The sequence below is a fragment of the Panicum hallii genome, chromosome 3 (genome assembly GCF_002211085.1).
Source record: "Panicum hallii strain FIL2 chromosome 3, PHallii_v3.1, whole genome shotgun sequence".
NCBI classification, from domain to species: domain Eukaryota; kingdom Viridiplantae; phylum Streptophyta; class Magnoliopsida; order Poales; family Poaceae; genus Panicum; species Panicum hallii.
The window spans coordinates 19,874,130-19,889,328 of NC_038044.1; the positions used below are offsets into that span (position 1 = coordinate 19,874,130).

Below are 15,199 nucleotides of genomic sequence, written 5' to 3' on the forward strand. Positions count from 1 at the left end.
GGGCCCGGGCCACGCCAGCAGGTGGGGCCCGCGTGTCACTGCGGCCGGGCAGGGCGAGACGTTGGGGCGGGCTCGCTTCCGTTCTGTTCTGGTGCGCGACAGCGTTCCGTCAGGTTGGCGGTCCCAGCACCTTTTCACCATCTTCCATCGCTACGCTCCGTGTGCGGCCGCCTGGCCCCACGTGACAGCCGCGGTGGGGGGCGGGTGCGTCTGGTAAACGTGTGCTTCGTTTTCGGGGCGATTAGTTGGGTGGCTGTGCGGCTTTGGAGCGGCGGCGGGCGGAGGGTCCGTCCAACAACCCCCCAACGGCTCGCCGGAGTCGATGGCGCGGCGCGACCGCAGCCGTCAGCCGGTGGGAGACGGCGGCGACCCGCGGTGCGGCGCTGGGTTGGCGACCGAACGGTCATACTCTACTCCCTTCTTTTTTAAGCGTGGTGTACTTCGATCGAGTTTAGATACTGCTTGTGTTCGGACTTCGCAGGGACAGGTTGAATTTTTAGCTCAACAGGACATTTCGCGTTGCTCGTCTTAAATATTGCTGGGTATACTTAATTCCTACTAATGTAGGGCATGGCATCTTGCATTGGTCTTTGTAAAGCGGTTTTGCTCTGTATTCTGCCATGTCGCCCACCTATTGTATTCCTCTATCTTCATCTAATTTGTCTTTAGTTTGGAGGTTGATGCATGATCACCTAGCCTCCAACTAAGGGTGTGTTCGGATCCGGGGGTCTAAAGTTTAGAGGGGTCACATCAAAGAGAATCTTATCATTTATAAGTATTAAATAAAGTCTAATTATAAAACTAATTGCAGAACCCCAGTGCTAATTCGCGAGACGAATCTAATGAGGTATATTAGTCCATGATTAGCGGATGATTACTGTAGCATCACTGTTGCAAATTACGGATTAATTAGGCTCATTAAATTTATCTCGCGAATTAGCACCCAGCTGTGTAAAAAGTTTTATAAACAGATTTTATTTAATACTTTTAAATAGCAAGATTCTCTTTGATGTGATGGGTCTAAAATCAGCTATCGGCCATTCTCTTTCATCTATCTCAACAGTAGAAGTCATCTTGGTGATTTCTCATACTACACTCTTCAAGCCCCGGGCCTGCTCTGGGTCTTCATCTTGTGATCTCTCGTTCTCTTTCAATGCTCAAACCTAGTCACGAATTGCATACATTCGATTACAAACAAATTATGACCAATTGGCAGCACATTGTGTATCATTGATGGCGCACCGCATGGATCCATGCTAGAAGCAATTATCATATAGAGACACTATCTTATCGGCCTGCAGGTTAATTCACAGAAATGTTCCAATGTGTAATCACAGAATTTAAAAATAACAAAAATACCTTAAAGGTTAAGTAGGCTCCCACAATACTACATATGGAAGTAAAGTAGACTTCTTCCTAGCTCTATAACCTTGAACACGGTTATTATACTTGGCACATTTACTTATTGATATGTTTTTTTGGTTCCTTTAATTTTAAAACATTCTTTTCAGGGTTAGCGATCGCACAACATTCTTGAAAACTAGACAAACTAAATACTAGAGTTTCAAAACAATATAGAGCAAAAGACCTACTACACGATATGTATCCAAAACATCAGGAACAATCAGCATAAAACATCTACAACATGTACAATATGGGCAAATAACTTTAGGAGCAAATACAAATATTTTTATTAGTGATGAAATATATTACCTTCTTTATTAAGAAATAGAATGTACGTGAGACGTGCTCCATGGAGTTTTAGGAAGCTTGGATGGATTTCTAGGTATGTAATTAAAAAAGGAAGAAAATGGAAATGGTGTTTTTATGCAAAATTAAATACGGAGTAGTACGTAGCAAGATCCGGAACCACATACGAAATCATCTGGGCTTGCGGCCCATTTTTCATCTCCGAACCCCCAAGGCCCCCACCGTCCACCCGCCCGTTACGTGGAACGTCGCGCCCCTCGTTCCGGGGTCCGGGCAGCAAGGCTGCAGCCGCCGCCGCTCTCAGATGTCGCCGCCGCAGTCACTCCCACTTCCTTATGCCCTCCCCCTTCCGTCCCATTGCTCGCCGCCTCTTCCACCTACGCCGTCTGTCAATCACCCCCCGAGATCACCTCCTCCTCCGCTTCGCCGCCCTCGCGAAGGAGCTCTCCGAGCAGCCCCCACCCCCGCCTCTTCCGACACGGCCGCGGTCGCCACACCCGTACGAATACAACCGCCTCATGTCCGCGCACGCCGCTTCCGGCGACCGAGACGGCCCAGGCGCAGGCGCCGAGCGCGCCCTCCACCTGCTCGACGAAATGCGGAGCCTCCTCGGGCGCCGCCCCGACACCGCTTGCTTCACCACGGCCGCCGCGGCGCTCTCGTCGTCTTCCCAACCTGGAACCGCGCTCGCCGTACTCAACGCCATGGCCGCGGACGGTGTTTCACCCGACGCTGCCGCGTGCACGGTGCTCGTCGGGGTGTATGCATGCCGTCTCCGGTGGTTCGACGCAGCCTACGAAGTCGTGCAGTGGATGGCGGCGAATGGCGTGGCCCCGGACGTGGTCACCTACTCGACGCTGATCTCTGGGCTGTCCAGTGCCGGCCGGGTGGCTGAAGCGCTGGGCGTGCTTGACTTGATGCTGGAGGAAGGTTGCCAACCCAATGCTCACACGTACACTCCCATTATGCACGCCTACTGCGTGAGTGGAATGATACATGAGGCCAAGGAGCTCTTGGAAACCATGATTGCAGCTGGATTTGCACCAAGCACAGCCACTTACAATGTCTTGGTTGAAGCTTTATGCAAGGCTGGCGCTTTCAAGGAAGTAGATGCGCTTCTTGAGGAGAGCAGAGTGAAAGGGTGGACACCGGATACAATCACATACAGTACATACATGGATGGGCTATGCAAAGCTGGCAGAGTAGATAAGAGCTTCACCTTGGTAGATAAGATGCTGTCAGAGGGGTTGCGCCCCAATGAGATTACTCTGAATATCCTCCTGGATGGGGTTTGCCGCAGGTCAACTGCTTGGGCTGCAAAGTGCCTCTTGGAGTGCAGTGCAAAAATTGGATGGCATGTCAATGTTGTCAATTATAACACTGTGATGAGGAGGCTTTGTGATGAGCGGAAATGGTTGGCTGTTATCAAGCTCTTTGGTGACATGGTTAAAAAAGGCATGGCTCCCAATAGCTGGACTTTCAGCATTCTGGTCCACAGTCTGTGTAAACTTGGGAAGCTTCGTGAAGCTCTTTGCTTGCTTGGAAGTGAGGAGTTTGTCGCTGATGTTGTGGCATACAATACTTTGATCCATCATCTCAGTTTCTTGGGGAAAACTTATGAGGCCTGCCTTGTGCTTCATGAGATGATTGATAAAGGCATTACTCCAAATGACATCACTGACAGCCTTGTGGTTGATTGTTTGTGTGGAGAGAGGAAATTCTTGGTTGCCCTTAGCTATTTAAATCAATCACTGGAAGATGGTCTCTCTAGATCTGCAGTATCGAGTATTGTGCGAGGTCTCATTGCTGGCCGTAAGCTTCATGAATTGCATACACTAATTGGATGGATTCTTGAACAAGGTTTCATAGTAGATGTATATATGTACCAGGAATTAATAATTGCTTTTTGTAAAAAAGGGTACTGTCGAGGTATTGAAATGTACAAAGTGAGTCACGCATTGGAAAGAATGCTAAGACTGAAATGACTTTTGTTAAAAAATTAACACGAAAGAAAGTCTCACTTCTGGAGCTGCTGTCCTTTAATTTGCACTCTACCTGTAGGATAGCCTTTTACAGATTTACTAGCCCTATCTCAGCTTCTATTTCTCTCTTTTGTTTCATTTCTTTTGGGGGAATAGATTTTACTTACAAAGAACAAAATTAAAATGTATCTTTGCATTTGTTTGCTAATTCAATTGGAGTTTGCACAAAACTGATGCATCCTGCTGCAGAAGGTCCTGTAAAAGGGGCTCAAATTCGAAATGTATGAATATTTCACGATTGTCATAGAGTCATTCCAGGATCAGAATTAAGCAAACTCAGGGGAAGTCTTAGATCAACTTTATGATGAGTTTCGAGTGGTTGATTTGCCGAAAAGTTCTTAATTGCTCAAACCTGCATCTTGCAACAGTTCTTACATCAATTGCCGATCATGTATTCATGTATAATACAGCCTGTTTCAATATCCTACTTCCTCCTTTTGCATTTCCGTCTTGGCCAAACATTTACATGATTACCGAACTTGGAAAAAATTTACATTTGTTCGTGAGAGAATCAAGGATTTAGGGAGGAGGTACCCGACTGAACTCCCCTTCATTAGTACCAGAACTTGAATTGAATTTGCTTCCTCCTGGTGTGGTCATGCGAGACTGCCGCTTTGTCACAACGAGGGGGTTCTTCTCTTCCTCATCGATGGTGACAAGCTCATATATGTCATTTTTCTGGAATACAGGGTGCACATAAGCACCTTTCAGGTAGTCTCTCAAATTTAAAGTCGGGTCATGTGCCTGTTCCAATGTGTCCTTTACCATGGCATCCTGCAAAACACAAAATTTAGATCACATATTATGATAAAATAGGTCCCATTTTTCTATGCTTTCTGTGCTGTTCTTGCTTTAACGTTGACTTATTACGACACTACACAGATGCATTTGTGAAAATATTTTCAGTCTTACCTGCAAGGGGAACTTCACAAATGCTGGTTCAAACCGGCCCTTGCAAACATAGTGGAACCATAGGGAGAGGACAGGAAGTGGGAGAAGAGCAATCGTGGACTTCTCTGCTTCCTGCGTGCTCAGCAATCCCAGTAGGAGGATTTGTGATACCATCAATGCCATGATTAGTCGCATGTGCACATCTGGCCAGAATTGTGCACCACTTTCATATTGCTGATTATAGACGTTAATTATCTTGTGACAAAGGAAAAGATATTAGGAACCTAAGTAAGAGAAGAATGATGACAAGACATGATATTTGAAGTACCAAATGAAATATTGGCAAGAATAGTTGCTAGCAGAAGTTATTGTTTTGGTGGCAAAGTGAAAACGGTGCAAACAAACGCACTGTGATTTAAACTAGAAGAGAGTAGTACCTGATGTCTGAAAACAAGATATGCGAGGCTGAAGAACACTATGATGAAGGGAAGAAGCATTGGTGTGACAACTGCATATACAAGCCCAAGCAGAAAGTACAACTGTAACCGTGGTTCTGAGTTGTAAAAATCCAGGCTTCCAGGATCCATGGCCTGTTCGCGGTCGTGCTCAGTTCTAACCAAGAAAGCATTCTTTATATGGAATATGACTAATGGCTTCAACCGAAGAACTTCAGCAGCTACACCAGCCCAGCCATCAACCATTATGTATGTCATGAAAAATGTTGCCTTCATGGGAATAGACTCTCCAACAACCTCTGGAATTCTTGAGTCGACAGAAATGAAAAATGACAGTATAAGATAATAGCATATGTTAGGTAAATAGCAAACAAACTCTACCAAATACCATAATGCACAAGAAGTGACTTCTAGATTCAAGCATACTTGTTAGCGGACTGATGGATGAAGTTGTCGAGCTGTTGGAATGCTGTTCCGGTTATCACACTTCCCAAGAACACATTCACGAAAAGGAATACGTAGTATTTCATTGCTGTTTTCCTGTCCAATCCAGAGAGTGATGTGTGACCTTCAATCTTGCTCATGGCCATTAGAATTGTTGGGAGAAGTATAAGGAATATTTTTAATACGATTCCTGGCAAGAAACCTTGAATAACCGGCTTAAGGGAATTTCTGCATGACATTGCACAACAGAGTTTAGATCCTAAAGAAAACAATTATCTTTCAAGCAATTTATAATCTAAAAAGGTTTGATTTTCTTTGTCCACTCCAACAAGGAAAATCTTGGTAAAACATGCAATCGGTAATGCACTTCTATAAATTGAAAATCAATGTTTTCTGCACTACATCACAATTATCGTTCATTTAGTGATGTAACATGGTAGCTCTTTATTATGAAGATGAAAAAAAAAGACCTATTGTAATCAGTTCAGTTTCACATGAATATAATGGTTTTCAACAATTCCAGAGACCCTATTTGCAACAAAATGTAGTGTAACACCCCATCCTCCAAAGCCGCACTGCCCAGCCTCCCGTAGACACATAACATCCTGCTTATACTTTCATCCTCGCTTCGTCTAAAATGGTTAATCCGGAGGTGCTATGGTTAGAGGATAAAGTCTTATAAGTTGGTTCCACTCTTGCGCAACTAGGATGATGGTATTAAACATGTGCACATAGCGCTCATAAACCACTACTGGGCCGCATCCAAATTGGGTTGGGTGTCACAGACTCACAGGTAGATTGTGATTATTCATACTGCAACATGTTCAACGAATCTTAAGTTATTATACTAGCAAAGGTTCACGTTCCCTATGAAAATAAAGTAGTAATCACCAAACAGGTTTTTGATACAATTTTCATAAAAGGACAAGCCACCCAACAACTTGAGGATGTTAGTATTTGTTAGACAAAACTAGGATACAAAAGTTAAGTCCAAGCTGCCTATGTAGAAACAAAGGCTACCGAAACAGACATTGATCAATTGATTTAGCAAGAAAAGGATGAATTATGAATTACAAGAACTCTACATAAGATCCCTAAAAAAAAGAACTCTACATAAGAGGCTCCACTAAAGGTCTTTAAAAATTATGCCTACTAATGAATTTAAAATGTTGACCGTCTTATTGTAAGATGTACACACAATTGTGTGGACACAAACTCTGATAATGAGTCACTGGCCAGTGTGAAATTTTTTCGAGTTGTAAGATGGCAGGATTTAGTGGGCACTATTTGTAAAATAACATGCCGCAATTGCTTTTTCATGAATTTTAAACTAACAAATAGTAACACTCACCTTTCTATAATAGGTTTCAAGAAAGGAAGCACCTTCTCGATATCATCTAGGTTGGCCAAAGATTGGACAATTGCAATTGGTACCATGAAGAAAAAGGTCAGAAAGAAGAAGGAAACAGCTATAATAAGCCTTCTAACTGAGAGCTCAACATAAGGGATTGCAAGATTAGCCCAGTAAACATCACGAGGTTCTGGAGCCCACTCAGTTAACCACACGGTCGGATTACTTGTTTGCTGTGTTTGAGCACAAACAGCAGCCCCCCACCGTGTTTTGAAAGACACAAATGCCGCCGGCATAATTGAATTTGGATCAGTGATCACCTTTTGTCTCTCCTCATCTTCCTGCGATGCACATGAAAACATTGTTCCGTATTATGAATGTTAACAGGTAAATTTGCGTAGAATCAAAGCAAGAAGGGTTCTTGACAGACTGACGACACTACAGAGATGATTAAAAGGTGTCTGTTCCTTGTAATGTAAGTATACCTGTTTACATAACTCCTCAATTTCCTTTTTGTAGTATTCTATAGCATCCACCTTTTGCCCCCAAAGACCCCAGAGTCCTGTCTATAAGAAATGTAATGGAGTCATACCACTTGCATTCTTTTACAAATCCATATAGACAGAATTATGGATGATAAAAGTCTTCTAGTGGATGAGGATATGTTCGCAATGGAGAAGCTGTACCTTCATGGTTGGCTTTTTTTCAGGGTTTTTAGCATGCCTGTTTTCGTAGTAGATTAACCAGTTTTGCAAGCCCTTCTTCTTCTCAACCAAGCCGGAAAGATGGTTTGCATTATATACAACCTGTTGACCAAATTTAGAAATTTACTCCATATGAGAAGGTAAAACTGAATCCAAATTTTCTTTTAATATTGTTATAGACATGTGATCCTCTTTCAAAAAGAGGAAGAGCGAAAACTCAACTCTTACTGCTTCAGAAAAGGAGTAAATAAGTGCAGTCAAAGAATAAAGAACACAATGAAATATAAAGATCTGTTTGTTTAATACCCTTAATCCCAGTCATACAGGTTATTCACCATGACACTAAGGTGGACAGAAGCTAAGAAAAATCAGAACCTGGTGACTAAGGTAATGATCACGGTGATTCACAGCAAAGAAGTGCTCAACATGCTCACTAACTGATTCATCAGGGTCTGGAGGTACATTTCGGACAAGAACCTAAACAAAAGTAGATAAACAATTAGGTAACAGGAAATTTTTTACACCTAAATAAGTATCCTGAAATAAATTATATCCTTTGAATTAGATGTGAAATCAATTAATCTCATGAAAAAACTATTAACTCATTTATTGAAATTGTCTGGAAAGAGAATTTACCGTGTATTGATCAGGTCGACGATTTTGATTAGCAAGAAAGCGCAATCTCATAGTTGTGACAACCTTATATTCGTGAAACAACACGAAGAACATCCAAAATGTAAACACATAGCACATTACTATGTGTGCCCAAAACCTATAAAAAGAATTAAATAACTCAGTAGATATATCTCTTCCCTCAAGTAGATAATTTATCACCTAATGTGAAGTAGCAGAAGATAGAAAAATACAAACTAGAGAAGATGTCAGTAAAAAAGGGCAGATGCTTGGAAAAATGTAGATACCAGAAATAATTGTGTTTCTTTCATTCACAACCTGTGCTGCCAGCGAATGGTTTTGCTTGGAAAATGATTCAGTAGGGTCTGTAAGGCATTGGATTCTCAAAACTCTCATTGCTGCAAGCTTTGAGCACTCTATTTCTAGTCATTTTTGTGGATTAGAAAAGTGATTACTTGTAACTTGTCATTGCTCAGTTGGCTTCCCAGAGATTTACTCAGAGCTAACCACAGGAGTGACCATAAGAAATTTGAAAGACCATTTCTGGTAATACTTTCGGATTTTCTATGTGCATCAAGATCTTGTGCCAGTCTAAAAAAAGAACTATTTAGAATTTGTTCAATTTACATAACTTGATCAAAGATCAGGCACACTTTCTTAGTTTGTAGGAGTTTTGGTTTAGGTATAAGTAATTGTTGCATCAATATTTCTGTGATCAATTTATGTTATGTATCAAAAGTGTGCATCCATACTGCGCTTTCACTCTCAAACAGGTCAATTAACAAGTAAAGGCCCAATACTATAAATGAGAATAACTTGGAAGTTGGAACATGTTAGCAAAACTCTAATTATGTGACAGACAATTTATAAAAAGATGTAATAAGAATACTAGCCTTCCACAGCTTCTAATCAGGTCTACGCTAATCTAAAACAATAATGACAAAATGGATAAGAGATATCTGAAATGAGAAGCTAGAACTAGCATCAATGGAATGCACTGTATTAAATATTAAGTAACACATAACTATAAAAATATGCAGGGGGCATGATTCATTCTGATGCTGCAAGATGCACTAAGCAACAATAGCTTGAGCAAGTAGAAGTAGAATTAGTTGTACCTTTTTGAACCTTTTCCAATATTCGATATCGAAAGCTTGTCAATTTGGTCATAACTTAGTCCCTTTTCATTTTCCAATGTTCCACTAGTCCAATTGACGGGAACTAGAACAGCAAATGCTAGCAGCGCAATTGGCACAAATATTTTTAAACTGCAAATAAAGTGCGTGGTACACCATCATTAGGAAACATAATGTACTTGTTCTGTAACTATATTGAATTGCCAGTGCATATGTTAAAATGAGTCAAGTGATCATGTTCTAACATCAAACTTGCAGCCCAGTTAATTATTTTTTGAATTTTGAAGACATGGAAGTAAAAGCAATGGTACTGGAAAGATGAATGTCACACTCACCCGAGAAGATAGATGCGGACATATACCGCAGAGTCAAGTCCCGCATGCTCAATGAGTTCAGGTTCTGGCATTCTCAATGCTGCGGGCATCCAGCTCAGAAACCGAATATATGTTGACATATCCGCATTGACAAACTTTGAGATAACAGTTCCCAAGTGCCTTGGGCTGCTTCTTGTCCCTTTGAGGTACCATTTTGGAAAGTACACTCGATCGTTAATAGGCTGTATCCTCAGAACTGCAAATGCTACAAGGAAACCCAATGCAGATAGTATGTTTATGCCCGCAGAAACACCAATTTCAGTGAGGGAACCCATATTGTTCTAATTGTATTCACTCCAGAACAACCATCATACAGTAGTAGCCAGGTGTTGGAGCAAAATCTGCATATAAACAATTGATTGGTCAAGAGGAGTTGTATAATTCGGTTAACAAAATAAGCATGCCCACTTGTTGGTCAACTCGTATGAAGTGAGGTCCACGAACCCAAAGTCTTTAAACTCTGAAACTTTTGGACAAATGTAATCCAATTACACATACGTATGCTCCTACATTTCACAACGAAGTGATCACAGCTGTTACTCTTTATGAAACACTTGAAACGTGTGCTACACTAGGATCTTCTTTCCTTTGTCATCCATAAAACCAAGCTAGTAGCTTTAACTTGTACAACTTTGTTTTGGGGAATCTGTGCATTATAACCAAGCAAATAACTGGGGCAACGTGCTATCATGTGATTCTGGTGGTAACAGAGAGGAACCATTTCCAACGGTGTAATTCGGCCAAAAAACAGCAATGCAAAACACAAACGGATGAGGATGAAAGACATCCCAGGAACCACTAAGTGCACACATTCACATCATGAAATGGCGAACGCTTGCCCCTAGCTCTGCTCCGAAATCGCGCGTCCAGCGGCAGAGGATCGAGACACCCACATTCCCAAATCCCAATCGACGCATGCAGGGGAAGGAAACGCGCGTTACCTGGAGGCGGCAGAACCGAGTGGCAGAACGCATCACCTCGACCCTGGGCGCGCGACCCCCAGGGCCGGGAACGGGCGCCGATCGCGCTCGCTCGCTGGCCCGCCTCGCCGCCGTGCGCTTCGATCTCCGGCTGGAAGCCGACGGGGCCGAGGCGCGGGGGCAGGGACGGGCTGCCGCGATCGGGGAAGGGAGGAGGCGACGGGTGGCCGAATCGAACGGATCGGTGGGAAAAATGCTCCTCGCGGCGCCGTTGGCGTTGCCGTTGTTTGTGTTGTTTTGGTTGTTGTCTTGTCGATGGGGAGAGGAGGGAGGCGCCGGCACGACGTCTTCTTCCTTCCTTCCTCCCGCCCGCGCCGCTGCTGGCTGGATCGCCGATGGCCCTTCGGCTCGGCTGGCTCCGCCAATTGTTTGTTGGTGCGCGGCGAGGCGGGGCGCCCGCGCAACGGAAATAACGACGTGGGGTCCACCGTCCACGGGGTGGGGGTCCCTCCCAACTGCCGGCGCCCGGGCGCTGCCAGACGTGCGCGCGCGCGCGCGCTCGAGATCTTTGCGGGTTCCAAGTGGCGCGCCGAGAAGGCTGCCGCGTGAGGCAGGAGGCATGTGTGTGGCTGGAGAGCTGGGCCGCGGAGACCGTGGCTCAGCCCGAGTGGGGGAGAGATTTTGGTGCTGGCCTGACCTCTTTTGGAGCCCAACAAGCAATTGGGCCAACAGTGCGATACCGCAGCACCTGGACAGGCTTCTTACACACCCCCGTCGGCCGTCCGATCGATCACACACTTGGTGCCACAGAGAAATTAGAGAAATTCATAAAGGACAAACCCACTAATAATGTTGTAATTAGGAGTCAAACACCTCACATTCTGGACAGGAGTAGTACTCAGAGATGTAACTTTATACAATGTTTACTTATATAGTCATACTTCCTCCATTGCCAAATACAAGGGAGGGGCTAATAACATCTAATATTTTTTTTTGAACTTGCGAAAGTACTATACAAGAGAAAAGGTACATGAACGAGTTTTTATATTCCGTAAACTAGATATTTTTGCAACAATTTATGGTCAAGCGTAAAAGAAAATCGGCCGGTTCTTGATTCCTTAAGTATCCAAGTTTGAAGTATTTATAACCAGAAATAGTACACACCGAAGGAGCTCTAATGCGATTTATCTAGGCACATTTACCGTCCTGCTAGCCTAGTGGGTGTTTTATCCACGTCAAATGAGTCATGATGGCCATGCGCTCCATGACCACTTAGCACACGCTCTCACGTTCACCGAAGCAGACACCACTCGCTGCTCGCCGCACACGTGATTACATTTTTACAGTTGGGCCCAGCTGAAGGGTGTTTCTATCCGGCTTCGTGTTTCTAGAATGTTATTGGCGTCATGGATCGGCATTCACGGCCCCGTTAGCCTGCCACACACTCAAGTCAAGTGCCATGGCTGAGCAGCTGGCGCCACCGCCCGTGACTCCGTTAGCCGTCGCGAACAGACGCGCGCACGGGAACAAAAGAGCCCGCCCACCCTTCAGGCAAAAGCAACGTCACCGGTCGGGAGAGCGGGAGGGAAGAGGACAGCGACGCGCGTCGCCACCGCCTGATGCGAGCCGTCCGCGCGCTCGCCCTGGTCCCGTGCGCCGCGCCGGCCGTTTCCAACTCTCCAACGGCCATCATCACCTCGCCCGCCCCCTCGTCTTCCTCCGCACCCGCTTTTCCAGTTCCACCACGTGTGCGCCGCGCCTCGGCTCCTCCCCCCTCCTCCACCACAGTCACTGCCCCCACGAGCCTCGTGCTGGACTCCGCTCCCTCGCACAGCACCGCACGCGATGCCCGCTGGCTGCTCGGCGCAATTCCCCACCCGCTGATCCCCGCGCGCCCAGCCCATGGCCTCCTCCCTCCCCGCGCCGCCGGCCCCGCCCCCCGCCTCTTGGCGCGGCGGCCTCCCGCCCCGCCGCCCGCCGCCGCGCTGCGGCCCACTCCTCGTCCGCGCGGCGGCGGCGCGCTCCTGGCGCTACCGGTTCCGGACCGACGACGACGGCGTGGTGGACGTCGCGGTCGCCGGGAAGGACGGCGGCGCGGGGTACGCGGTCGCTGTCGAGGTCCCGGGCCGCGGGCGGGAGGGCGGGCTGGTGCTCCGCGCCGCGGGCTCCGGCGAGGGCGTCCCGCTGGCGCCGGCGCCCGCGCCGGGAGGCGCGCTCGCGGCCGAGCTGTCCTACGACGGGGCCCGCGCACCGTTCCACGTCTCGTTCCTGCTGGCCGACGCGGCGGGGGCGGAGGTGCGGACGCACCGCGGGACGAGCTTCCGCGTGCCCGTCGGCGTCGGCCGGGGCCGCCCCGCGCCGCTCGGCCTGTCCCTGTCCGAGGACGGGGCCGCCAACTTCGCCGTGTACAGCAAGAGCGCCAAGGGCGTCGTGCTCTGCCTGTTCCACGGCCGGGGTGCCGGTGGCGACGAGCCTGCGCTGGAGGTCGAGCTCGACCCGTACGTCCACCGGACGGGCGATGTCTGGCACGTCTCGCTCGAGAGTGTGGAGGGATACGCCAGCTACGGCTTCCGCACCGGGCTGTTCGCCTTGTTCGGCATTGACCGCCCGCTGCTCGACCCGTACGCAAAGGTAATAGAGAACTTCGTCCCTGACGACACTGTTAATGTCGACGGGCTCTCCGTGCCATCCATAAGGTGCCTCGCGTCTTTGGAGAATGCACCCGGCTACAATTGGGGCAGGGACAAGCACCCATGCTTGCCGTTGGAGAAGCTGGTGGTGTACCGGGCAAATGTGGCCTTGTTCACCAAGGACAAGTCGAGCGGGTTGCCAGAAAATGTCGCCGGTACTTTCTCTGGGTTGGCTGCAAAGGTAGAACACTTCAGACATCTTGGCATCAATGCGGTTTTGCTGGAGCCAGTGTTCCCATTCCACCAGGTCAAGGGACCTTACTTTCCGTACCATTTCTTTTCACCGATGAGCTTGTATAGCAGTGAACGTTCCAGTGCCTCAGCTATTAAGTCTATGAAGGATATGATCAAGACATTGCACAGAAATGGAATAGAGGTTCTCTTGGAGGTTGTTTTCACGCATACTGCTGAAGGAGGAGCAGAGTGTCAGATGATATCGATCCGTGGCATTGATGGTTCCTCATACTACATTGCTGATGGAATTGTTGGATGCAAGGCAAGCGTATTGAATTGTAATCATCCTGTGACCCAGAAGCTGATTTTGGACAGCCTCCGCCATTGGGTGCTTGATTTCCATGTCGATGGGTTTAGCTTCATCAATGCCCCTTTCCTTGTAAGAGATCCAGGTGGTGACGGCCTGCCGCGGCCTCCCCTTCTTGAAGCCATAGCATTTGACCCTGTGCTTTCAAAGACTAAGATCATTGCAGATCCATGGTCTCCACTTGACATATCTAATGTGCAATTTCCATTCCCACATTGGAAAAGATGGGCTGAGATTAACACAAGATTCTCTATGGATGTGCGCAAGTTTCTTAAGGGAGAAGCACTTATTAGCGATCTTGCTACACGTTTGTGTGGCAGTGGGGACCTATTCTCCTCAAGAGGCCCAGCATTTTCGTTCAATTATGTATCCAGGAATTCTGGACTTACGCTTGTTGATCTGGTGAGCTTCAGCAGTGATGAGCTTGGTTCTGAGTTCAGCTGGAATTGTGGTGAAGAAGGACCATCAGAGAACAATGCAGTCCTTCAAACGAGGCTAAGGCAGATACGCAGTTTCTTGTTTATTTTATTTGTTTCCCTTGGTATTCCTGTTCTGAACATGGGAGATGAATGCGGACACTCTGCTGCTGGTTCAACATCATACAAGGATAGAGGGCCTCTGAACTGGAAAGCCATGAAAACCATGTTTGTTAAGGAAGTTACCGGGTTTATTTCATTTCTATCTGCACTAAGGAGCCGACGAGCAGACATTTTTCAGAGAAGAGAATTTCTAAAACTTGAAAATATACATTGGTATGGTAGCAACCTATCTGAGCCACGATGGGAGGATCCTACTAGCAACTTTCTTTGCATGCACATAAATCCAGAGCTGGACGAAAATGTGCCAGATTCAGTTAGAGGTGATTTGTATATCTGTTTCAATGCAAATGAGGAATCAGTGAGTGCTACTTTACCAGCTCTTGCAGAAGGATCTATGTGGCTGCGCTTGGTTGATACATCACTTGCATTTCCTGGTTTCTTTTCAAGCGAGTCTAGTCCTAAAGTACACCAAGTCCTAGGATTTTCCTCTTATCAAGTAAAAGCACATAGTTGTGTTTTGTTTGAATCGAAGAGGGTACTTTCCTAGTTTCTGATGTCAAACATGAAGCCGAGTGGCTTCAGTAATAAAGAGAAACTTTGTGGATACAACTTTGAGAGGCCCTCGGCTCCAATAAGTTGCAATTCGCAACCTTAATGTAAATGAGAATGTTTGCAATAATAAATCCCTCACTTTCTCAACTTACAGAGGCCTTGGTTTCAACCTCCTTGTATACGAGAAATTTTATGGTGAATCCATGATTTTCGCAGA

General features: G+C 46.2%; 3 protein-coding genes across 3 annotated transcripts; 2 read left to right on the plus strand and 1 right to left on the minus strand.

The window, feature by feature from the left end:
• Positions 1–2,045: 2,045 nt before the first annotated feature.
• On the plus strand, positions 2,046–3,776 carry LOC112885322 (putative pentatricopeptide repeat-containing protein At1g74580). The gene is made up of 2 exons (XM_025950965.1): positions 2,046–3,522; positions 3,772–3,776. The coding sequence occupies exons 1-2, from the start codon at positions 2,046–2,048 to the stop codon at positions 3,774–3,776; spliced, it is 1,482 nt and encodes a 493-aa protein (XP_025806750.1).
• A 316-nt stretch (positions 3,777–4,092) lies between these two features.
• LOC112886304 (CSC1-like protein At4g02900) lies at positions 4,093–11,021 on the minus strand. Its single transcript, XM_025952169.1, has 12 exons — positions 10,682–11,021; positions 9,702–10,081; positions 9,349–9,498; positions 8,234–8,369; positions 7,973–8,074; positions 7,580–7,699; positions 7,379–7,459; positions 6,894–7,234; positions 5,525–5,770; positions 5,081–5,405; positions 4,665–4,898; positions 4,093–4,526 (listed from the first exon to the last, which is right to left on the minus strand). The coding sequence occupies exons 2-12, from the start codon at positions 10,013–10,015 to the stop codon at positions 4,272–4,274; spliced, it is 2,304 nt and encodes a 767-aa protein (XP_025807954.1). The 5' UTR covers positions 10,016–10,081; positions 10,682–11,021; the 3' UTR covers positions 4,093–4,271.
• A 1,406-nt stretch (positions 11,022–12,427) lies between these two features.
• Positions 12,428–15,199, plus strand: LOC112887276 (isoamylase 2, chloroplastic). The gene has a single exon (XM_025953413.1). The coding sequence runs from the start codon at positions 12,563–12,565 to the stop codon at positions 14,975–14,977; it is 2,415 nt and encodes an 804-aa protein (XP_025809198.1). The 5' UTR covers positions 12,428–12,562; the 3' UTR covers positions 14,978–15,199.